Source organism: Penicillium mononematosum, assembly GCF_028829835.1.
Source record: "Penicillium mononematosum strain IBT 11891 chromosome Unknown utg000003l:1.0-8172316.0:1.0-8177699.0, whole genome shotgun sequence".
Taxonomy (NCBI): Eukaryota; Fungi; Ascomycota; class Eurotiomycetes; order Eurotiales; family Aspergillaceae; genus Penicillium; species Penicillium mononematosum.
Genome location: NW_026643273.1, coordinates 2864500 through 2888522, shown reverse-complemented (window position 1 = coordinate 2888522; position 24023 = coordinate 2864500). Strand labels below are relative to the sequence as shown.

The following is a 24023-nucleotide window of genomic DNA, read 5'->3' as shown; positions in this document are numbered from 1 at the left end:
TTGTTTTCTTTTTGTTGGGTTTTTATAGCATCCTTCTTCATGATCTTTTTTTTTATACTTCATATACTGTGAGGAATTTCGGGATACTGTTTCCTTTTCTTCTGTTTGGTCTTCATAGAGACTGTCTCTATTCCAATGGGCATTGGACTGAGGACAAAAAGCACATACATAGAATGACATGGGGTTACATAGCGTGTGTGCAAGGGAATCTATTCATTTTCGTATACTGAGCTCTGCTCCACCTTTTCTTCTCTATCTTTATTTTTCTATATAAATAGTCTCTGCCCTGGTATAGAAGCGAGAATATACCTCAATGCTAGTATGGTATAGTCACATCTAAATGTGCCATATCCAAAAATCGCCAAAAAGCCAACAGAACCATCAAAATCATCAACATATGACAATGGTATCATCAAAAGACATCAAAAGATCAAGAAAAACCAACACCAGGAGCCAAAAGAAAAAGCCCATACCAAACCTTCATATTTCCTTCTCCCCCAATCCAACCCCCTCCTTCCTCCCCCGTTGAATAGCCTTAAGACACTGCCCAACACCCTCAAGATCTCCAAGCAACCCAACATGCCCCCGATCACTCTTCACCAACCCATCCTTAATAATCCTATACCCAGGCGGCAACATAGCAGCCGAAGCAAGACAAACCCCATCCCCAGCCGCGAACGCAAGATCATCATACGCATCAACCTGCTTAATACTCTCACGCGACACAACTCTTGCCCCATACACAGTCGGCAACGTCTTCCCGTACAACACCGCCGCAGGCGGGTATCTGTTCTCGGAATGGTGCGACGGCCGGAACGCCAGGTTCTCCTTGAACCGCTTCGTCTCCGCCAACGTGCGCTGCAGGTATTTCCTCGCCTCGGCGCGCGGGATGGTGGTGGTCGTGGCGATTTTGGAGGTCGTGGCGCTGCTGCGCGGTTGTGCGCCTGGTCCGACTGAGCCGTCGGCCGGGTTTCCGGCCTTTTCCGCCGCGTATGCGGCGTACGAGCCTGGGTTGTGTGGTGTGTTGCTGGCGTGGATGTCTTTGTCTGTTGCGATGTGGTGTCCTTCTTGCGGGAGGTTGTGTAGGTCTTGGGTGAGGATTTCATCGGAGTCGTCGCGTAGACCCATGGAGAAGCGCTTGCCGATTATGGGGATGTCTTTGAAGCCCAGGGTGGTTGGGGTTGGGGGCGCAGGGAGGGCTGGACCGAGACACGGGGAGAGGCGGTGTTCTTCCCAGGTTTTCGGATCGAAGAAGTCGATGCGGAATTCTTTTTTGCTTTGCTTGTCGATGAAGCAGTGTCCGTCTTCTGGGAGGAGGGCGAAGCTCGTGCGGAAGGTGAAGTTTACTTGGGCTGTTAGCACGCGCGAGCTGAGGAGGACGTCGTCGCCGCTGCGGAGTGGCCCGAGGATGTTCACGCAGTGCTGTGGTACGCCTGCGTACACGACTCCGGCGAAGAGATCAGGTCGCTCGTTCACGGCGTGTCGGGTTATTAGACCACCCAGGCTGTGTGCGATGACTGTAGCGCCGCGGCGGGGTTCGCCAGGTGAAGGCTCCTGGTTGCATTGCAGGCTCTCTAGAAAGGCGATGAGCCTGCGCGAGAGCAGCTCGGGGCTTAGACGCCAGTCGTAGCCATAATCGTGGACGCGCAGGTCGCCGCGTAGGGCGTTTTCGCTCTTGCGCAACCGTTTCATCAATCGTCGACAGACGTCAACTGGGCCGACGTGGGAGAGAACCCCAGATGGAATGATTGTCTCCTCCATGCGCTCCTCATCCTCTGGGTTCAGGCCGACCTCCAAGTCCACTTTCCGCAGATTCAGGCCAACCTTCATCGGCACCCAAAGTTGACGATGGGGTGGCTTAGCGGACCGGAGGATTGATCCTCGGTAGCCTCCTAGAATCACGACATCGCCCGTAAGATCTGCCATTGCTTCTTCCAAGATTGGATGAGTTATGTTTTGATTGTTCCGTGGAGTTATCGGCGGGTTTGCAAGCTGCGGTGCTTGTTCCGCTTTGGTAGTACCGCACACACCGTTGCTGTTACTTGATGAACCATTTCCAAGCTCTAGCAAGAACGGGCGAGATCCCCAATCAGTGCGGATATCTTGCAGATGGAGATTAGGCATGCTGAGCAGCCTGCTACTCGAGTCTTGGAGACTATCCTTGATTGCCTTGAACCGACTGTTTACCTGAGAATGTACATTCTCGTATAATGGTCGCTGCTCTAGCGATGATGCCGTAGACGACGCACGCAGATACAGTGAGTGATCCGACGAGGATCTCCGCAAGCTTGGCGGTCGACCGGGCATTGCTGAACTAGGCCTCCTTATGAAGGAATGTTTTGCGGCCGAGGTTCCATCTGGTGAGCGCAGCTCAGGTATCGGCTGAGCGGCTTCTGCATCATCCTCAATGCTAGAGCCGCTTTGGTCAAGAGGTGACGGCGGCGAACGCAGGACTAGCGATGAAGTTCTTTTCGGCAATCCCGAGTTGTTTTTAGCTGGCGGGGCTACCGTCTGGCTGCGGATTCGGTTTTGGCCATTGGGGACACGGAACGACAGAGACGGCCGTTTCCTCAAAGAGGTCAGATCAGGCAGGAATCTCTTCAACTCGCCAGACCAGGCGCGCGGTCGGCGAGGCAATGAGTTTTTCAATAAAGTCCCGACAAAGCCAGACCGCTGACTCACGGCTGTATCTTTCGACCCGGCTTTTTCAGGAATTGAGGCAAACAGATCACTGCGAGGACCATGCGCAAAGTGGCCCGGCTCGGGTTGTTTATACTGTGCGGAGGGGTATGATGCCCTAGGCTTATGTCCGGACCTTCGTTCGCGCGGTGACGGTGCTGGTGATGGTGCTTTTTCGACCTTGGGCTCCACCGACTCAGGCTCGGCCGTGATTTCCGACGCAAATAGACCATCCTCGCCTATATTATCCGGTATCGTGGTAAAATATGATCCCTGTTGTTCCAGCACGCGATTCTTCTCTTCCAATGGGGTCGCTCGGGCCTTCATGCGGCTCTGCTCGCGCCCGATGCTAACCCCCACCACGTCGCTGGCGACATCTTCATCGGTAACCTCGGTGGAGTGCGGGAGTGGTTCGTCACTATCGGAGCTTGAGAAGGATGAATAATGAGAGGGAGAGTCTGAGACGGCCAGATTCGAAGACGTCTCGGAGTACAATGTCTGTTTCTGCGGGGGTGTCGCGGCCGACGGCGCAGCGCTTTTCGGGGCCAGACGTGAGGAATGGGGTTGGTCGGTGGGAATTGAGGTCATGGCGATTTATGCCGAGAAAAGAGGAAGCTCTATAACTGGTTCAGAGCATGAGGTCGTACGAGTGTGCAACTGCTGCAACTGTCACAAAACTTGGCATTGACTGGATGATGCAACCAATGTGGGGGCGCAAAACGTGGAGTAATTGTAGAAAGCTCCTGATGTCTGTATATCTGTATATCTGTATACTGGTATGTATATTTTTGAAGAAGAGTTTGTTTTCTTTTCAAATGTTCTCATAAAACAGTGGGTTCCACCAGCACAGCCCTTCGGGTCGGCCGGATGTTCTATAAAAAGTTAAACGTCTCGTGGACGTCTTCAATGAACCTTTTTAAGAAATTTTAAGCAAAGATTAGATGCTTGGCTGGATGTACAGGTTAGGTTGTACATATCTATCTCTTTCTGTCTACATATATGTACATATAGTACATGTAGTACATACAGTACATAGGTATACGTACATGGATGATCGTCCTCGAATCGTTCATTTTCATGTGATAATGACTTCCATGTTTCGTAGTAGATTCTGGAAATATCTTCCTACTATTTCTAAGCTATCACATTACATTATCTATCCATTACCTGTTCTCCGTAAACCGGCCAGACCGAATCTCCTCCGCTCCCTTATTCGCAATCTCCCGATTCCTTTCAGCACCCTCATTAGACCCAAATGTCCGATCAACAGCCGTATTCAACGCCCCACGCAATGACTCTCCAGCTCCCTATAACACAATCAGAACCCATTCCCCCCCCAAAAAGGATTCCAACTTACATGAACCGACGCCGCAGCGCCTTTCACTTTGTCCCCAAACCCTCCACCAGCCCGTGCAGCCCAAGACCCAGAAGCCGAACGATCATCCATTTCCGCCCGCTGCGCCGTACTGGCCGTGTGCGGGAGTGGCGCCTCCTTTGCCGTCCGGTCATCACTGCGAGACGGGGACGGTGAGAGCGGTCGCTGCCGGGTCTGGGTTGGTCCGCCTGCTGATGATTTTGAGTAACTGGCTCCTGTGGCAGGATTGTAGCCCTTGGATGAATCGTACTCGGATCGTGTGTCGCGAAGACCTGTTGGGAGGCCTGGGGCGCCAGTTGAAGAGCCACCACCCACTGCGCCTCGGGAAGTTTTGGTTGGATCGGCGTGTTCGTAGCTTTGGTAGGTTCGCGACATGATTGTGTATATATTTGATTAGTTGTCCTGGGTGTTAATTAGGAGAAGTACGACAGTCCTCATGGACGTAGTTCTCCGTTCTTTCGGTCTAGACTTCCTGGACAATGACGTCACGATGAAAGCCGATTGGATCCATTGATCATGGACGTATAGATCGGACTGTTCAATGTATATCACTGAGATCTTCCAGGGTTCATGCATATCCATGGATATCCAGGATATTATTTTATGTCCAATAAAAAGCAAATAATGCATCCCTGCATCCCCAGGAAAATTGATTATTCAACACTTCTACTTGGCCCGGGGGTAAGCCGAGGCCCAAGGAGCAGTTTTCCTAATATGGAGCATCTCCGATACTACCTAGAGATTCTTATATCTCTCCCTCCTCCTCTTCCCTCTGTGCAACATAGCTTCTCCCCTCACTCATAATTCCATTAAACATCCTCCAAAATGTCGAACAAACAAATCATCTATACCACCCTCCGGCCCCGGCCATCGACCCCTCTCTCAGCACTGGTACATTCCGCCTAAATACCCTCCCCATCCCCAAAGATGTCCCCACAGACAAGCTCCTCGTACGCGTACACTACCTCTCCCTCGACCCAGCCATGCGCCAATGGCTCACCGCCAAACGCTCCTACATCGCCCCCGTCGAGCAAGGCGCCATCATGCGCGGCCAGAGCATCGCCCAAGTCCTCGCCGTAGGCAGCAGTCTGAGCTCCAAATACAGCAAAGGCGACTGGGTCGTCGCCAGCTCCGGCTGGCAGGAGTACGCAGTGGTCAGCGCGAAAGAAGCAGAAAAGATAACCGTGCCAGCTGGCGGACGGCCCACAGACGCAATGTCCGTGCTCGGCATGACCGGGCTGACGGCGTACTTCGGCATGGTTGAGATCGCGCAGGTGAAGAAGGGAGACACGGTTGTTGTTTCTGGCGCTGCGGGCGCGACGGGCATGGTGGCTGGCCAGATTGCGCGCATTAAGGGCGCTAAGCGTGTTGTGGGGTTGGCGGGTACTAAGGAGAAGTGTGATTTCTTGGTTAGGGAGCTTGGTTTCGACTCTGCGGTCAACTATAAGGATGCGGATTGGAGGAAGCAGCTTAAGCTCGCTACGCCTGAGTATATTGATGTCTTCTTTGATAATACCGGGGGTGATATCCTTGATGCTTGTTTGGCGAGGGCGGCTACTAACTCGCGCTTTGCTATCTGTGGCGCTATCAGCCAGTATAATGCTGCTAAGCCGCAAGGTCCGGCCAGTTTTATGAGTGTGATTGTGAGTCCTCTGGGTTTGGGGGGAATTTTTGGACTTCGGGCTAATTGATGACAGTCGCAACGGATCACCATGAAGGGTTTCATTGTCTTCGATCATGCGAAGCAATTCCCAGCCGCACTCAAGGAGCTCGGCTCTTGGTTGGCTGAGGGTAAGCTCAAGCGCAAAGAGCATATCGTGCCTGGTGGATTGGAGGCGGCGCCTCAGGGTCTCGTCGACCTCTACGCTGGTGCTAACACTGGTAAAATGATGGTTGAGGTAGCGCCGGTCAGCGAGGCATTGGTTGCAAAGGCCAAGCTGTGAACGTATTTCTGGATAGCGCGCATTTTAGGCTACGGGACTTTTAGCATCAGCATCAAATTACATCGCAAATGAGGATGGTTTTGATGCAGGCTATACTTGTCTTTTATCTCGGGTACTACATATGTAAATATATCTCCAGCATTAGGCAATCTCGAAAATATGCGCGATCGAAGTCACTTCAAATTCTTATAATTCTTATATTAAACAATAAGATAGATCTACCTAGGTAGTTTCAGGTTATTTTATTTACTCTATTGTCTGTACAAGTGAAAGTGACGTCATTCTGATATATATTGGGCCCTTACCACGTTGGTCTCTGATATTCAAAGATTAGGAATTGTTGATTGGAGCATATGACCTACAAATGATTCATGACAAAATATCATTAGAATAAGTCTTAAGCTTTTGTCCTTTATTGTACTTTCGGAAAGTCATGACCTATCCCCATTCTATTCGCCTATATATACACCCGAACAGCCATGCCGCGATTCTATTCACCAGTCCTCACCAAGAGCCCAACGGTTCTAACATCAATTCCACCAATCCGAATACCAAAGCTCTCTCCTCTTTTACCTTCTCGCCAATTCAGAGTCAATCCTACTAGAAGATCTCCCATTCCAGACGAAATCAAAATGGCAGCCAATGAAAGCAACCAAAGCTTCAAGCTAGAAAACCTATTCAATGTGAAGGACAAAGGTGAGCTACAATAATAACTCCAATCAACAACCCCATCCTGACAACACCAGTGGCCCTCGTCACAGGCGGCGGTTCAGGGATAGGCCTAATGGCCGCGCAAGCATTAGCCGTGAACGGCGCCAAAGTCTACATAACCGGACGCACAGGACAGAAACTCGACCGTGTCGCCAATCTCTACAACAACGCCGAGAACGAAATAAGCGGCAAGATAATCGCGCTCCCAGGCGACGTAACCAAAAAAGACGAGATCCGCAAGCTAGCCTCCGAGATCTCCACGCGGGAAGGCCACCTCTCAATCTTAATGAACAACGCCGGAATATCCAGCCATACGCAAGAAACCGAGAGCGAAGATACCTCCGAGCTCCGTGAAAGCCTCTTCGAGGACCCAGCCGCGACATTCGAGGAATGGGACTCGGTGTTCCGCACGAACGTCTCGCAGCTCTTCTTCATGACAACGGCTTTCCTGCCGCTGCTGCAGCGCGGCTCGGAGGTCGAGCATGGTTGGTCTAGCACTGTGCTCAACACGACTTCTATCTCGGGGATTGTGAAGGTTGCGCAGCATCATTTTGCGTATAATGCTTCCAAGGCGGCGGCGATTCATTTGACCAAGATGCTTGCGCAGGAGGTTAGCTCGTCTAAGCTGACTGTTAGGGTTAATAGTATTTCGCCTGGGGTTTTTCCTGAGTGAGATGACTGCCGGGGAGAGTGATGGGATGCAGAAGAGTTACATCCCGGCGGAGAAGTATCGGAAGAAGGTTCCTGCTGGTAGGCCTGGGAAGGATGAGGATATGGCTAGTGCTGTGCTTTTTGCGGTTTGCAACCAGTACTTGAATGGGCAGACGGTTGTGGTTGATGGGGGGTATGTTCTTGCTGCTGGGACTGTTTGATTAGGTGGATTTAAGGGTTGTGCATAACAAATTTATTATCTGTTTGAGGGTATCTGAGTAATCGCCAAGAACATATCAAAAGAAGCATATCGTAATTTGCGCCCGAGGAATGATTATAACGATGTAATATAGCATCTTCAGGCCAAGCACGCATTACATGGGGATAACAAGTTCCAGCCTTGTTCAATATCCCTTCGCACCCGCTTCACAAACCACCACACTATTTATCCATTCTGATTGCAACAACTTCGCAGTTGTGATACGCTTCCACGAACAGGGGTGCAACATTGCATAGATAGCATTGCGTCGTCTCTACACAGACCAGATATTAGCGATTTGTCTTCGGCGCCGGAGGCCCTGAAAATTACACTATAACATACCTGCCCCAGAGCCTCAATAGGCGGGTATCCGTCCTCCCCGCTACGAGAATGGAGATACTCCAGATACCGCGCATCCTCCTGATTAGGACGCGCACTACGCCACAAAATCCGATCAGTGACGAGGGCCATGTAAACCACAGCAGTGGCCCACACATCAGCAGGACGAGAATCACAATCACCATGATTATCATGTTCATCATGGCAACGAGATTGAAAATGAAGGTCGAATTCTTCGGGGGCAATATACGGGAGTCTCATACCCACAAACGAAGCAGTGGGTGAGTTTGCAATGACAGCCTGACCACCATTGCCAGAAGACCCAGAAATTTGACGACATAATGAATTCAGCGGCCACGGTAGCGTGAACGACCATGCACCATGTGTAGATGGCTGTGGTCGCGGGGAAGTATTCCTCCTCGCCCAGCCTTAGCGGACTCCTCCCACATCCGCCGGATATGTCCATCGCCAAACCCGGCTAGCTTTACAGCCCCGTTGGCAGTGAGCAGGACTGTCTCGAGACGGACATCGCGGTGCGCCGTGTCGTGATCGTGTAGGGAGGCAAGCGCGCGCAGAATCTGGGTTATGATACAGTCCGCTTCTTGGGTTGGGAGGGCTCCTTTGCGGGATAGGAGGGTGTGGAGGTCGCCGCCGGCGCAGTATGGCATTACCAGGCAGAGCTCGGCGCGTTCGTTATGGAGGATGTCTAGGATTGGGAGGATGTTGGGGTGGCTTGGATGGAGGGATGTTGAGTGGGAAGAGCTTGGGGGACCTCTGAGGATGGAGCGTCGATATACTTTGATTGCGACTAGTTGACTATCGCTTGCTTGCTTTGTTTTGCTTTCGTGGAGACGGGTTGTGCTGTTCGAGCCGTAGTGTACCATCTGGCGATAACGGCCATATTTGTCTATGAAGGAGAGATTGGGCGATGGGGATGGAGATTGTGATTGTGATTGAGTATATATTGATGGCGCTGAGTCTTGTCTTAACAAGGGCTGCTGGTCTGTTGGGACCGATCTCAACAGGGGTAGAATGCTGTTCTTGATAGCGGTACCCTTGGATAGGTGGTGTTCAGCTGAGAGTTTCCCTCGTATCAAGGTGTGATTATGATCGACGGTCTGGGCTGGAGGACGCATGACAGTTTAAATGGTGTACAAGTGTGGCGTCGTCCCTTTCTGTATGTATATGGCCACTGAGTTGTTTATAACGGGGAAGAACTCCAAAATTTTGAATAGAAAGAAACATCATATTTTCAACGAGGCATCGAGCCAATGCCTTTTATAGACTGGAATTTGAATGAGCGAGGTCCCCCTTACCGATCCCCGGGGCCTGGTTGGAAGATGAATAAGGGTTGCACGGGAGAATGTTCAACTCCAATGCCTGCTACCCTGCATCATAACTTTCCCATGGATAGATTGGACTCGATTGGAGTCAACTGGGATATTTTACGATTGGACGGGACAAACTGCTCATCTAAAGAGCGATTAAATTTTTTCGAATCCTTCGAAGCCGCTCTTAGCGAAAGTGACGGAGTTGGGTGAGGTCTGAATTGAGCCTGCACCGATCTGTGGAGAGGAAAAATCCCTCACGGGAACTAACACCACACTTTTGTGGCTGTGTCCTTTCTCTTTTTCCTTTCACTTTGCCTGTTTTAGGAAATCTGCGGCATTTGTTCTTCTATTTTACTACCACAAGCAAGAAATCTCTTCTGTTTTTAATATCTAGCTAACTTGGTGCAGCTGAACCAGAAGAGAAAGTTAGGGCTGTGTTCTGTATTGTCACATGTCTACAGTCTACGATTAATGATTGGTTAAAATGCTTACACCACTGTAATAATACAGTATATGTATGTAATATAGCAACGTTTCAAGACAGACATATAACCATCTGTTTGTCATATAAACCTCTACACTTATGTAGCTGTGGACCCCTATGGATGTATTCCGTATGGATTTGGTCTTCCCTTTATTCCCTCATTCAGTTTCCCACAATCAGCAGGTCCCTCGTGGACTCGCGTGCGTGATAGATTTCCTGCATCTGGGAGAACCTTCCCAATTCATACATGAGCTTTAGCCAGCTTCGGTCTAGACATGCTGGAGCCTCCCACACCCTGGTGGCTACATAAAAGGCCGAGGGTTGCACCTCTACTATTTTATCTTTGACCTTTCAGCTACTCTTCGCCGTTCTCATTTAGTCTCTGCTTTCCCGGGCTGTCATCGTTCTTATACTGTTTGATTTAGTGTCTGCTTTTACTATATTCTTCTTCGTCTTTACTCCTCTTCCTATACTATTCCCTCCGTTCTCTCCGCACCTCTGTTTCAACTCACGGCACCCATGAGCACAGATAACACCAAGAACGACATCGATGTCGAGTCAGAAGGTGATAAGTTCAAAGATGATGAACGCACTGGACGTTCCAAGCAGATCACCTTCGAGGGATCCACCTCCGCAGATGGAGTCCGGTCTATCTATCAGCCGACTCAGCTGAATCGGACCCGCTCGATAAGCCGTGATACCATTCATAGCACCAGAAGCAGCGTTCAGGGAATGCCCGAACTGCCAATTGAGTTCCGAACCATCTCCATCCAGATCTCGGAATCCCAGAATGCCCCCAAAGAGGCCATTATCGATTCCACAAAGGAGAAGCCACCCCATCAAGACTACTTCGAGAACTTGGATTTCCACATTATATCCACCGACGGCCTGTGTCGAGAATTCAATGTCGATCAGCGTACTGGACTAAGCTCTTCCTCTGCAGCCACACGTTTGCAGCGGGACGGCAAGAATGTCATTGCCCACCATCGGGAGAACTATCTCAAGAAGATCTTCTTCTACGTATTCGGTGGATTCTGCTCTGTTCTTTGGGTGGGAGTCGTCATCTTCTTCATCTGCTGGAAGCCACTCAGCAACCCACCCTCAGCTCAAAACCTCGCCATGGCCGTCCTCATTCTGATCGTCATTGCTTTGCAGGCAAGCTTCTCAGCTTTCCAAGATTGGTCCACAAAGCGCGTCATGAACTCGATCTTAGGATCTCCTCCCCGCAGAAGCCATGGTGATGCGCGATGAGAAACTCATTCGTCTCCCTGCCACAGAACTGGTCGCTGGTGACATTGTTCACATTGGAATGGGAAATAAGGTCCCAGCCGACATGCGTCTTTTGTCCAGCTCGGGCGATGTTCGCTTTGACCGTGCTATTCTGACAGGCGAGTCGGACGAGGTTGAAGGCGCGATTGATTGCACCGAGACCAACTTCTTGGAGACTCGCAATATTGCCCTCATGGGAACCGGCGTCACTAATGGCAATGCTGTTGGTATTGTCGTTTTGACCGGCTCGCGCTCCGTGATGGGACGCATCGCGTCAATGACAGCTGGTGTCAAGCAAAAGTCAACCTTGATCCAACGCGAGATCAATCGCTTCGTTACAATCATTGTCATCCTTACCGTCTTCTTGGCTTTGCTGATCCTTTTCACTTGGCTAGGATGGCTGCACCGGGATCACCCTTCTTACATGAGTGTCGTAGCCATGCTGAACAATGTCATGGGGTGTATTGTTGCCTTCATCCCTGAAGGAGTGCCTGTCGCCGTCGCATTGACCCTTATGATGGTTGCCAGGCGAATGAAACAGACAAACATCTTGCCCAAGGGACTATCAACTGTCGAGACACTGGGCTGTGTGAATGTACTCTGCTCCGACAAGACTGGCACTCTCACTCAAAACCGCATGTTTGTCAAGTCACTCGGAATGGTTGATTGGGAATACAGCCTCGAGGATTTACTTCCTGGCGAATTTGGAACTGCTGATCTTCCCGAAGGCCTGCGAAATATGCTGCAAGCATCAATTTTGTGCAACGACGCCACATTCGACCCGACTACAATGAATTTGCCCATCCATGAACGTGCCGTCAATGGCAATGCGACAGATGCAGCAGTTTTGAGATTCGGGGACAGTGTCGGACTAACCTCCCCGACTATCCTGGCTCCGTATGAACGTGTGCATCAGATCCCGTTCAACTCAAAGAACAAGTGGATGCTCACCCTGCACCGCGATCCAAAATATTCCAAGGAATTCATTCTCTACGTCAAGGGAGCACCAGATGTGCTGCTGGACCGCTGCGCCACTTACTGGTCCGCTGTTCACAATGCAGTCCGTCCACTAGATGGCGAGGCGCGGGAAAAATTCTCCAACTTCCAGGCTAAACTATCACGCCGCGCAGAGCGGGTGATTGTCATCTGTCAGCGTCGCTACATCCCACGCTCTGCCCCCGGCTCTAACAATTTCAGCAACGAGATGATAGACCATGGTGTGCAGGATCTCACAGTTCTCGGTATCTTTGGCATTGTTGATCCACCACGCCCGGAGACCGCTTCAACTGTCGCAGCTTGCCGCAAGGCGGGTATCCGTTTCTTCATGGTTACCGGCGACTTCGGATTGACGGCGGCTGCCATCGCTCGCGAGATTGGCATCTATGACGGACAAGCTGAGCCAGATACCATCGAAGAGCTGAGGGATGGCCTCGGCCCATCAATGGAAGTCAAAGTTCCCAAATCACGACACAGCCTGCTTCTCGAAGGACCTAACCTCTCTTCGTTGAATTCGGAGGACTGGGAAACCGTCTGCGGTTACGACGAGATTGTTTTTGCTCGCACAACCCGGAGCAAAAGCTCCGAATCGTAACAGAACTCCAAGTTCGTGGCTACGTAGTTGCCGTCACAGGCGATGGTGTCAATGACGCCCCAGCCCTGCGCGCAGCAGACGTGGGCATCGCAGTCGGATCCGGCAGCGACGTAGCAATCGAGGCAGCCGATCTGGTCCTCTTGGACAAATTCGACTCTATCATCGAGGCCATCCGTCTTGGCCGGTTGGTCTTCCAGAACCTGCAGAAGGTAATCGCCTACCTACTCCCAGCAGGTAGTTGGTCGGAGATCTGGCCCGTCCTCATGAACGTGTTCTTCGGCTGTCCTGCGCCGCTCAGCACCTTCCTCATGATCATCATCTGCGTCTTCACCGATCTATTCGTGTCTCTTTCGCTCATCATGGAGAAAGAAGAATTCGACCTCCTCAGTCTCCCCCACGCCGTCCAACAAAAGACCATCTCATCAACCTCCGCATATACGGCCAGTCGTACCTGTTCGTCGGTGTGATGGAGACATTCAGCGCCCACGCTATGTTCTTCCTGTACATGTGGCGTCACGCCGGTATCCCCTTCTCCGACCTTATATTCGCGTTTGAGGGCTATGCCGATGGCTTCCATGGATATACCGCGGACGAATTGACCAAGTTCGTTAGCGTGGGCCAGTCTGTCTATTTCGTTACCTTGGTCATCATGCAGTGGGGTAACGTCTTGTCTGTCCGCCAGCAAGCGCATGTCCCTCCTCCAGGCTGATCCGATTCGGCCAGCCCGTCGCAATCCGTGGCTGCCTTTGGCGATTCTTATTTCGCTGGTCATCGCTATCTTCGTCACCGAGGTGCCGGGCATACAAAACCTCTTCAGCACGGCCTCGGTCCCAATCGAGTTTTGGTGTATCCCGCTTGGTCTTGCAATGGGCGTCCTCTGTATGGATGAACTGCGTAAGGTCTTGGTCCGGATGTTCCCCAAGGGACCTGTGGCCTGGGCTGCGTGGTAATGACACTTTGGAAATGGTTGCTCATGAAGACACCCCCACCGAAAAGGAAACCTCAAAGATATGTGCAATTTTACTAAACCAGGAGGTTAGCCGCATCGTACACTTATCATGGAGCACATTGGCTTGCTTCGTTACTTACTTGGGTTCTCCCTGCATCGGGTTGCTTTGTTTGATCATTTGTCATTACATGCAATATTTCAATGTTGATAGCTCCTTGTCACGATGATTCTATGGATTTGGTAAGAACGAAGGGAAAGAGAGATGCCAATAGAGGCTGTTACCCCTGGATATAATAAATATACATACCTTTGAATCAAGAAAGCGATACTTGACATATTCCTTCCCTATGTATCTTTTGATATAGCTTTACCCTCTTTGGGGCTTTGTCCGTTGAGGGAGCTAGATGTAGTCAGTCGCCTCCATCTAATACACGTGGACCGACACTGCCTCCCCAAGTATGCAGAGGTAGCTTATTCCTCTAGCAAGAACAATCGAAAGATTGAAAAGACCTGAATTGTTTGTAATACCACTAAACAAGTACGTACCAACGATGAAGAACAGCGATAGCATCAGGGCATGAAAGTCAGGATGGCTAAAAATACAAGATGGAGAAATAGTGGGAAAAGCAGGAAGTGAAAAAAAGACCAGTCAATGAGCTAAGAATACTGGGATTCATGCATGGGAAAAAGAGAAGAAATATAGTGAGAAGGGAGAAACGAGTGGTTCTCATGCAGTTCAAGATACAGAGAATAGACAAAAGGCTGTGCAGCGAGTGACTGTGCAGCGAGTGACATGTGCGTATACGGGATAGACAATTGTAGGCCAACAGAGACGTTGGCCAGGCTGTGATGTCATGCTATGCGTTCTCTGGGATAGCGAGTGGATATCAAGATTGATAAGGCATCGTGAGTGTGTGGGTATGGCGAGGAAAAAGAGGAAAGAAAAGGCTGGGGTAAAAGTGAGCGCTTGACAGGCCAGAGCATAGAGATTCTTAAGGCCCAATCAAACACAGCCCGTGTCCTATCCAACAAGCCTATTGAGCTTGCTGGCGCACCTTCCCAGCCTCTCGGACGGCATTCATAAACCCATCTTCATCGCCTGCGGCAGTAAGAACCCAATAATCAGCAACGCCGGGGTTCTGGATCTGCCCACCACCAAAGCCAGCTGCAGCAGGGGCGCTGTGCCGCTCTTTAGGTTTCTGGTTGTTTGCTCCATGACTGCGGGGTCCCCAGCCCAGCACGTCACGCACGGCAAGCCGGGACTGGTCATCAGTCTGGTGGAAAGAGAACAACTGCGCCTGGAGACAGCCCAGAATGGCTACGGCGGAGCGGATCATGATGCGGTCGCCCTCAAAGACCCAGCAGTCCCAGACGCGGGAGATGCGTTCGAGGTCCAGGCCGTTTGTCAGCAGTGAGCGGAAGATCGGCTCCCAAATCTCTGGCTCGGAGAGGTGGAGGGTTTCGGTCAGGTGGGTGTGCAGACGGGGGAACTTGTAGCGCAGGGTGTCCGAGGCTAGTGTGTAGGAGCGGGCCATGGCGCCGCGGTCCCAAGTGAGGAACGCGACGGGTAAAGGACGGTTGAGGGCGTTGGCCATGGCGACGAAGGCGGAAGCGGGGGTGGGGAATTGCAAAACGAGGAGGGCGGCGATAGTGTGCAGGCCGTGGATGTAACCTACGTCGCTGCGGTACATGCAGTATGCTTGCAGGACGTCAATCAGGGTTTCCCGCAGTGGACCGCCTTCCTGGAAGAGGTTCAGATCTGGGAAGGCCTTGGGTACGTCTGTTTCGATCGCCTCAAAGCAGTCCAGTAATCGTTTGTTGCTCTCGCTTTCTCCATCTTTCTTGCTTTGGAGATCCTTTGCTCGGAGTAGCGCTTTGGTATAGGTTTCCTCGGTTAATTCTAGTTCGTTGCCAATGGCTCGATTCCATATGTTGCCCCGGTTGCGAGGCGGGATTCCACGCCACCACAACTCGCGGATCCGGGGCTCGCGAAGAGCGCGGTCCCAATTCGGATACACGTATTCATCCCAGATGTTCTGCAGTGTTACTCGGGTGTTGTCCTTTTCACACTGCGCGTTTGCCTCCTTGGCAGCTTTGCGTTTCTCTGAAGTACCAATTAGAGCCGATAATACTTCAAGAACCTTGTCTTAGGACATACCGCTTTCTCGAGACTGGGCCATCATTTGCTGATACTGCTTCAGGTGTTTTCTCTCCTCCTTCTGGTCCTTAGGCGGAAGCCAACTTGGGCGCGTCCGTGTCAAAACCTTTTCTTTCTCCTTGCTAATCGGCAGCGGATCGATCATGATATTTGATTTCTGCAGAGGCGGTAAAGCGACAGCATCACGGGATGCGCGATGCGAATCCTCGCTGGACTTCCGCGCAGCACCGGTTTGAATATGCTCCTCCCGCTTACGAACTCTATCATCAGCATGCAGCTCCAGAGCTTCAGTGATGATCTTGGCTTCCTCGGATAAGTCAGATAGATAACTGTTATACGAGTAGGTGCGAGGATTGCGTGGCGAGATTTGTCCACGCTCCGGTCCCGCGGAGCTCGACCGCTGTATACGCTTCATGCGGGATGCCTTGGCCGTGTTTTCGGGTGACTTATTGCCTCCTGCTATGGTGTGCTGGATAGGCAGTGGTCGCCGCCCGGGGCTGCGGCCATTTGGACTGGCAGGCCGTGACGGAGTCCGATCTTGCACTGGGCGCGGAGAAATAGGAATATTCCACAGACTTGCATCATCCGGTAGTTCATCGTCCGAATCATGGTATTCCTCTTCCAGGTCTTTAACCGACTTGCGACTCGGTTGCCAAGTTTGTTTCTGGGTGGGTACTCGTGCGGATAGCGGAGACAGAGCAAGGCTGGTGGCCGAGGCGGAGCGACTAGAGGTCGGCCGTAGTGGTGAGACAGATCGTGAACGGTGAGCTTGCGATGGTGTCAAACCGGGCGACTGCAGTGTGTTGCTTGAACCTCTCCGGTTTCCAGTTCTCGGCGCGAGGGATCCCAGCGGCGCATTGGCCGATCCACTGTGAAGCGGGGGCAGGGGGCTTCGCTTGCGAGGCTTCGGGGTCGCGGTCAACTCGCGAGTTGAGGCCGCAGGGACTTTGCTTGACATTCTGGCGGCGGGCGACCGTGCCATTGCCCCAGAGCGGCCGTAGGAGACTGGTGGATCGGTGTATGACAAATCGGCATCATCTTCCAAGCCAATATCTTCGAAATTCGAGATGTCCGTAAAGATACTATCCGGGCCGTCCGGGTGGGAGGAGGAATGAAACGAGGAGGATTTGGAGGATTTGGACCCGGAGAGCTCGGGGGAGAATTGGGTGTTGGGCACACGGTGGTCATGATCTCATGCAATTATTCAGACGTATTGATCCCCGCAATTCTGATCTGCCTGGGAAAAAAAAATAATAAAACACAGAGTGGGAGTAAATCGACGGGATGTCCGGAAGGGGTCGACAACAGACGCGAGTTTCGGGGGTTTTGGATGACAATGGTCGAGGAGGTCTTCAGACAGGAAACGATAACACCGCGATAGAAGGCGATTAAGGTAGAAACGAATTGCAGGCACAGCCGCAGCCTGATGAAATCCAGATCAGGTGTAGTCGTGTAAAGAGGGATCAGGGGAGATTACGGGGTGACCATCAGGAGGTTTTAAAGTAAACAAAAAAAGGGGAGAAATGAGCGTGGGGGTAAAAGTGGACAGAAAAGAAGTAAAAGAATTCCAAACGAAAGACGAAGACCAAATCCAAAAGAGAGTGAAAAGAAGAAGCTGTGATGCTCAAGACTGAAGACTGCAAGCGGAGAGCCTCAGGCAGTGCCGCACTCGGTCTGGCCGAGAACAGGGGGGTACCTCGGCGATACTTCGCGACACTAGTGCAAAAAGGGTTATCGGAAAGTACCAATAAAGTATTCAGTACATTCTGGATGAGAACCGATCTCTGCCCAGATGGGAAGGGATAACCTACACAGCCTTGAAAATATCTGATCGCACATATCTTAATCTGAACCCCTGAACCATGATCTTTTCTAGCCGGATTTAGTCGGATTGGTGCCCAATGCCTACTTACTGTCTGTCTGACAAGATGTGGCACAGTATGAATTAATTAGTACAATTGTACAGCCCTGGAGGTCGAGAGCAATTGATTATACAATTTACACCAAATCTGCGTTTGCCGGCATTCCACAGCCCAGCACTGTATAACTATTCTAGAATCGCCATTCCTCAAACATCGCATTGCCCTTCTTCACCACCTGCGCCATCCTTAAAGTCTCGGAATCTGATGTGGGTCGAGAATCTTTGGTTTGCGAGTCTCAGCCAGCGCAGCACCACCTCATACCGGGTTTGCTTGCGCTTCAACACAAATCGAAATGCCGCAGAAGCCAAATACTGCAAATGGTACCGCTGGACGAAACACGAAAATGAAGACTCCGAATCACCAGCACGCCGGGCCTGGATCATGCCGGCCGTCTGCAAAATCAAATCGCGGATCGTCTGTGTTATGATGGCAGGGCCGGGGTGCGCACGGCCCCGGAGTGACTTCATATAGCGGTACATCTTCATGGCAGAAGTGATGAAGCTGCAGTAGATGTTGGCTAGTACAACTGTGCGCGAGTTGTGTCCGTCATCGATGTACATAGGATGTAGCTGCAGGCGGAATGAGGAGAGCACTTTGCGGTGAAAGGTGCGGCCGGGGAAACGGGAGGCCTCGACGGTTAAGGTGTTGGAAAGAGTAGCAGCCGCTGACTCTCCGCCTTCTAGGATGCGGTCTCGATCGCGGTGGATATCAAGGGTACGGGTGTCGATAAGACTACCACAATACGGGAATAACTGGGTCCCTTCTAGTCTGGGGAGCAAGATCCCGTCAACCGTTGCGCTGAAATTGGCCATACTTTTGGCTGGATTGACTTGTACGCCGTAAGATGGTTGGCCTCGGATCATTACTTCCAGGAACTGCATTGCCACGACTGCATCTGGTGTGATCAGGAGGAAGTCATCCACAAGTCGCAGGAGTAGAGAATCCTCGTTGATAAAACCCAGTACCTCTCGCTCTAGTTCGGCGTAGAAGAAATTGCAAAGGACGCTGGATAGTACGGAGCCTTGAGGGATGCCGTTGCGTTGGCGGAAATATTTCTTGCCTATCTTCACGAGGTTGTGCCGGACATGCTCATTGAGGAGGTCCAGGAGACTATCCGCATCTTGGACTTTTTGACGCATAGTGTCAACGAAAACGGTGTTGGCCTTTCGCGCCGCACCTCCACTATTGACGAAATCCGGTAGGTGATGCGGTCTCATCGCAGGCGCAGCGCGGCTCATAAATCTTCGGGTGGGCTTTCCTTGTTTCGCAGTAAGAGGGGGTTGGAATTCGACGTGGTTTGAGATGTGATAGCTCTCTTCAGAGACCAGCTCTGCGATAAGATTAAGCAACTTTTCCTGGGGTATGGTATCAAAACAAGCTTTGATGTCAAGCTTGACAAAGTACATCTGTGGGAGCTTGGACTGCCAAGGTTTATGACCCGAGGGCAGTTCTTTGGACAATTGTTCTTTGTACGCCTTCAAGCGGCGGTGCATGTCTCCAATTGAGAGCATTGATGAGCCCAATTTGGCTGGAACTTGCTGGCACTCGTAGGTCAACATGTTATAGATAGGCGTAATACTTGAATTGATGCTGGCGGCAAGGTACGTTTTCGATTTCCCCCATGACGATTCCTTCCAGGCTCGTTTGCGAAGATTCAGGATGGGCCGGAGGCCTGTAGATTTGGGAAGCAACCGGAGAGCACCAAAACCAAGTGACCGCCGTGTCAGCACACGTTGGGCTTGATCTGGTTCGAGCTCCTCGAACATCGTTGCCTTCAAGTCCCCGAAGGGTTGCTTGGTCAACTGCTGCCACAGATCATGGCGAAAATAGAAAAGTCGGTTTCGGTGCGTTTGAGACTCGGTGACATAGAAGTGCGAACGAATGAGAGGAATCAGAATTGAATCGAAAATCCAAAAGATGAATTCATGGAATAATTCGGTGCGTTTGTGCAAGTCAGACAGGGCTATCTTCGATCTTGTCTCAGACGTTGAAGTCGTCTGGACCTGTGGCCCCAGCCAAGGAATGCTTGTTATCTAGCTTTTGGATCAGTACGGTTATGTCTCAGACGATCAGTCCTGTGCAAAAAAGACCAACCTTGACGCCTTTGCAGACTTCATGCAGACTTAGACTTTCGAATCGGCGCAATTTGATAAACCGGTCAACATGTCTGAGAACAAGCTTAAAGTTCGAAATACCATCCGGACCAGCTCCCCAAAACTGTCGGGGGATCAATTTCTGGATCACCGCTCGACAAAATGCTGAGACAGAAGACGCCGGGGTCGCATAATCAGTTAGATTGACTGGAGCTTTTCGACTCGCCGGTTCCTTAGAATTGATTCCAGAAGATGCGTCGACAGCCGTGTGCGGCTCTGATCTCAAGACTTCACATGAGGTCTGCGCCGAACTGCCACTTGGCGATGGCTGGTTAATTCGCACTTGTGTTACTAAAGCCGACTGGAGAGAAGAGATAGGCTCGCTTTTTTTGGCATCTGGGGTGGACGCAAGTGCGCCAAGTCTGCTGGGTCCGGTTTGCTGCGGAAGGTCAGCTACACAACCCTAGCCACTGTAAACGGAAGTGTCTCACTTCGGTTGGACAATAGTGCCGCAGCAACTCTCCGTAGGGGCATTGTGCGTTGCGGTTCCGGAGCTTCCGGACAAGCTCTATAGTAATTCCACGAAGCCTCTTAGGTACCTTGCAACTTCTCACGCCATGATCTGCATCTGCGAATTCAATCTCTGGCTGGGGCCGCTGTAGTCTTTTGGCTTCTTCCAGACGAGATATCTCACTCTCACGAAATATGAATCGCTTGGAGTCATCCATGGTGTTGCGTCCATCCGAGTCCGACGTAAACACATTCAGAAGGCCAAATTGCCGGGGAAAGATGTACTTCATTACATGGACCGTTTGCGCCATTGAATCAAGCGATGAGAAGCGGCTAAGAACATCTGGAGTGGGAATTAGCATGAACCTAGACTTCCATATTGGAACGGCGAAGCACATACGTGTCTGTCCTAATCCACAAGGTACTTTCTTTTTGGACTCGACACGCCCATAGAGGATACGCCGCCGTAGAAACACAATGCTGTTTGGACTTCGGAGTGTCTTGTCGGAGTTCTGTTTGCGCTCAGCTTTCTCTTTAGTATGTCTCGGGTCACTTGTAGGCATCGGGTCCTGTGCTATGGCAGCAGACTTATTGGCTCTTGAGGACGCATCGCTTAAAGGCTCAAGGTCCGAGAGCGGTATACCTAGAAAAAAAAATATCAGGGTCAATTCTCTCTCCACAGCTTGGCGAAGCCATACCGCTGAGTTGGTAGTAGATGCCCTTTCGAGCGTTGATAGCGGCGAAAACTCCACAATCGAAAAGGAGCTGCATCATAATCTCCTCCCCATTGCTACCAAGCAAGTCAAGGACCTCTGCCCATGCACCGCCTTTGAGAACCTGAACATTCTGATTCGGAAACTGAGACACAATGCCTGGAATATTGGTTTGTTGAACATTCTGCACCATAGACGGGCGTTGGAAGCCATGCGTCAGCAGATGCTGGGGCTTTGAGCCATTGTTATTATTGAAAAGTTTCCAGATCACAAAATCAACCACCTGCAACAAGGGTTAGCAAACTGATGCATAGAAATGGTCCGGCCCTCGTAGACGCACCTCAGACTGCGGACAGGTTGGCCCCGTATCGGTGCTGATGAGAATCGACCGCGATTGAGACTCATTAAAAGAGGAGTATTGCTTTTGTCGCTCCGAATTGAGAGTCGGAGAAGAGTCCTTGAGTACACCCACCAGGGTGGAGTCTAGCAGCTCCGCCAATGTTTGGGATTGTGCATTGGTCTCTTGGTCTTCACGCGAGTCCAGTGTCAGGATACGGCGCCGACGCGACTTGGAGGTCACGGGAAGTTGCTGGAGCAGGTACTCCCGCAAGGGTACGACCTGTCGGTAGTACAGGGAGATAACGGGATGGCTTGTTTTTGTTCCCAGGGAAATTGGCGCATGGGGGTTTCTGAAACGGCGGGGAGATGTGGTGATACCCATGTGAGACGAGGACGTGGGCCCGCGGTCCTTGATAGGTCTTTTCCGCTTCTTACCCATGTTAGGCAATTAGATGCGTGATTTTTTCTTTCGGATTCCCTGCAGCTTGCAGGGTTGGTTTACTCCATTGCGTGTTAATAGGTCTAGGCGATGGATTTCCAATGGCGCGACGCGTCAAGCCGGCAGGCAAGAAGTCGTGGATTACTCGCGTTTTCAAACTCGGGGATGTTGTAGTTTTTACTGAATGATCAGTGGATGTCTCTGAAGTATAGTACTCCGTATGTTGTAGATGTATATATTGTACAAAACAATATAAGAGATTTCCCTATAATCGGAAGTACCTAAGTAACCTTGGAACTTTGGAAGTATCTGAAACTGGCAGGAACCAATCAAAGCTACCAATTAAACATCAAAGTGAACCATGGAACGGGGCGGTCTAGATAGGCCATTGCGTCTCCACTGCGTCATCTACTGGGTCAGGGGATTCATCTCGTTCCTGGTAGACCAGGTACATATATACATGTACCTAGGGAATATACATCTGGTGTATTGTTGATATGTATGTGGTGGGAGTATTTCTATCTATATAGAAGTACAAGTATACAAAGATATGTATAAGTATATAAGTTGTATATTGTGCAAAGCCTTGAAGACATAACAATGAAGACAAAGAAAAATCCACAAAATCCATGAAATCCATGAAATCCACTTCCAAAAATTCGGTTTCACCTTAAACATATCAACTACTCCGTAAATCCCGATTTATTTCTTCTCTTCTTCTTCTTTCATTCCGAATCTCTTCCTCGAACCTGTCTCTTCCCATCTATCACAAAATATTCCAAAATAGATCCGACACTGTAACTACACTCGTTGTCACTAGTGTAGGTCAGCCCGTCAAAACGGATTGGCCCGGAGAGCTAACAAACCGGCCCACCGCCAGGATTCGCTTTCAAACCCCTCAACTACCAGGTCATCACCTATCAGCATCCACTGCTGGTAGACAGAACGTCAGTCCTGAGCTCGACCCTCCTATTTGTCTTCTCAGTAATTTCGGCAGCCGATCTTCGATCTCACCACTCCATCCTTCTCCGATCCCCCCCGATCCGAAACTCCATTCAACAGTCTCGATTTAGGTTGGGGGATATATCCCCTCGACATCGGTTTATTTTTATTTCTTTTTTTTGTTTTGCGAGTTGTCTCAAATATGAATGCTGGATGGGTGTGCGCCACCCGAGAGGATTGCTTTGTAGCCTGAATCGACTCACCTGCGACATTCCCGTTGGGCGACCATCCCGGAACAACGCACCAGCTCAGTCCGCCCAGAATCGAAAGGCCGCGACCAGTCCACGTCGACCTGTCGGCCTGAAGCATGCAAGATGTCTGGCGGTGACGAGCAGGGTTTTGATGTCCGGTATCGCGACCCTCCGTTTGGGCGACAATCGTCGGCCCCGGCATTTGGCCAATCTGCCAATGGTCACACTACCACTTCTTTAGATGACTCGCCGACCGTCTCTTTCTCCCCCTCAGGCACAATCATCGACCACGTATTCTCCGCTACCGTCGGGCTTCATTCGACCCCATAATCCCTCCACTTCCACGAATCACCTGTCGTCGGGCGATCAATTGGAAGATCGTAGCGGGCGGGAGTCTCCAGACCCTGCTGATTATTATCGCCAGCGTGGATCCCTGCCAGGGACATCCAATGTAAGAGAGGGGTTCGGCGATGTAAGAGCGGGCATGGCTGCGGCCGACTATCCTGCAGTCGGTGACAAAGTGTCACCCCTGCCAACAAACTTGTTGGAGTCATCGCGCGCTAGACGTCAACCATATCGTTCAACCTCCGATTCTCCAACATTAGGAGCTCCTCGGCCAACATACCCCCGTTACATGCGAATGCAAGGTCACGACAGCCATCGTTCAAAGATCTTGTCAACAAGTTCAACAAGACCTCCGATCAAATCCTCCCTTTGCCATCTGCTTCTCGTCCAACCTCAAGGGCACCGAGCCCGTGCGGAAGTGCTGACGGAGAGCGAAATCGGGCGTTGCCACGGCGTCGTCAGTATCGTGATTCTTTACCTGAGTCGATCGCCAGCAATCCTCGAGCGCCCGTTGATTCGACCCCATCGTCGCCAGAGGCAGATAAATTCGGTCCACCCTGAGACACAAAGAGTGCCGTTCCGCCGCCCCTGTTTCAACGGATCACAGAGTCGCATCCTCGTCGGCCATTGTTTGGTGAACTGTTGCCAATCAATACACAGGTTAACAACGGAGCCCTATCGCGTCTACAACAACGCCGCGGGTCGGATGGAAGTATTCCAAGCCCAAACC

General features: G+C 51.0%; 10 protein-coding genes across 10 annotated transcripts; 4 read left to right on the top strand and 6 right to left on the bottom strand.

Annotated features, from left to right (window-relative positions):
• Window positions 1–480: 480 nt before the first annotated feature.
• N7519_006058 (uncharacterized protein) lies at window positions 481–3267 on the bottom strand (the record flags this gene model as incomplete). Its single annotated transcript, XM_057292834.1, has 1 exon — window positions 481–3267. One exon carries the CDS (start codon window positions 3265–3267, stop codon window positions 481–483), a length of 2787 nt encoding a protein of 928 aa, XP_057147645.1.
• Window positions 3268–3842: 575 nt separating this feature from the next.
• dprC lies at window positions 3843–4429 on the bottom strand (the record flags this gene model as incomplete). The annotated part of the gene is made up of 2 exons (XM_057292833.1): window positions 3843–3986; window positions 4037–4429. The coding sequence occupies 2 exons, from the start codon at window positions 4427–4429 to the stop codon at window positions 3843–3845; spliced, it is 537 nt and encodes a 178-aa protein (XP_057147644.1).
• Window positions 4430–4678: 249 nt separating this feature from the next.
• Window positions 4679–5997, top strand: N7519_006056 (MDR family NADP-dependent oxidoreductase; the record flags this gene model as incomplete). The annotated part of the gene is made up of 3 exons (XM_057292832.1): window positions 4679–4735; window positions 4840–5697; window positions 5752–5997. 3 exons carry the CDS (start codon window positions 4679–4681, stop codon window positions 5995–5997), a joined length of 1161 nt encoding a protein of 386 aa, XP_057147643.1.
• A 632-nt stretch (window positions 5998–6629) lies between these two features.
• N7519_006055 (SDR family NAD(P)-dependent oxidoreductase) lies at window positions 6630–7580 on the top strand (the record flags this gene model as incomplete). Its single annotated transcript, XM_057292831.1, has 3 exons — window positions 6630–6693; window positions 6744–7339; window positions 7398–7580. 3 exons carry the CDS (start codon window positions 6630–6632, stop codon window positions 7578–7580), a joined length of 843 nt encoding a protein of 280 aa, XP_057147642.1.
• A 183-nt stretch (window positions 7581–7763) lies between these two features.
• Window positions 7764–9093, bottom strand: N7519_006054 (uncharacterized protein; the record flags this gene model as incomplete). Its single annotated transcript, XM_057292830.1, has 3 exons — window positions 7764–7892; window positions 7961–8257; window positions 8338–9093. The coding sequence occupies 3 exons, from the start codon at window positions 9091–9093 to the stop codon at window positions 7764–7766; spliced, it is 1182 nt and encodes a 393-aa protein (XP_057147641.1).
• A 1198-nt stretch (window positions 9094–10291) lies between these two features.
• On the top strand, window positions 10292–13582 carry N7519_006053 (cation-translocating P-type ATPase; the record flags this gene model as incomplete). Its single annotated transcript, XM_057292829.1, has 5 exons — window positions 10292–10912; window positions 10986–12569; window positions 12620–13033; window positions 13078–13235; window positions 13288–13582. The coding sequence occupies 5 exons, from the start codon at window positions 10292–10294 to the stop codon at window positions 13580–13582; spliced, it is 3072 nt and encodes a 1023-aa protein (XP_057147640.1).
• A 1033-nt stretch (window positions 13583–14615) lies between these two features.
• N7519_006052 (putative TBC domain protein) lies at window positions 14616–16927 on the bottom strand (the record flags this gene model as incomplete). The annotated part of the gene is made up of 3 exons (XM_057292828.1): window positions 14616–15685; window positions 15740–16889; window positions 16919–16927. 3 exons carry the CDS (start codon window positions 16925–16927, stop codon window positions 14616–14618), a joined length of 2229 nt encoding a protein of 742 aa, XP_057147639.1.
• An 880-nt stretch (window positions 16928–17807) lies between these two features.
• On the bottom strand, window positions 17808–21755 carry N7519_006051 (telomerase reverse transcriptase; the record flags this gene model as incomplete). The annotated part of the gene is made up of 6 exons (XM_057292827.1): window positions 17808–19694; window positions 19756–20193; window positions 20246–20607; window positions 20665–20907; window positions 20963–21260; window positions 21318–21755. The coding sequence occupies 6 exons, from the start codon at window positions 21753–21755 to the stop codon at window positions 17808–17810; spliced, it is 3666 nt and encodes a 1221-aa protein (XP_057147638.1).
• A 1316-nt stretch (window positions 21756–23071) lies between these two features.
• On the top strand, window positions 23072–23278 carry N7519_006050 (uncharacterized protein; the record flags this gene model as incomplete). Its single annotated transcript, XM_057292826.1, has 1 exon — window positions 23072–23278. One exon carries the CDS (start codon window positions 23072–23074, stop codon window positions 23276–23278), a length of 207 nt encoding a protein of 68 aa, XP_057147637.1.
• A 355-nt stretch (window positions 23279–23633) lies between these two features.
• Window positions 23634–23819, bottom strand: N7519_006049 (uncharacterized protein; the record flags this gene model as incomplete). Its single annotated transcript, XM_057292825.1, has 1 exon — window positions 23634–23819. One exon carries the CDS (start codon window positions 23817–23819, stop codon window positions 23634–23636), a length of 186 nt encoding a protein of 61 aa, XP_057147636.1.
• Window positions 23820–24023: the final 204 nt, after the last annotated feature.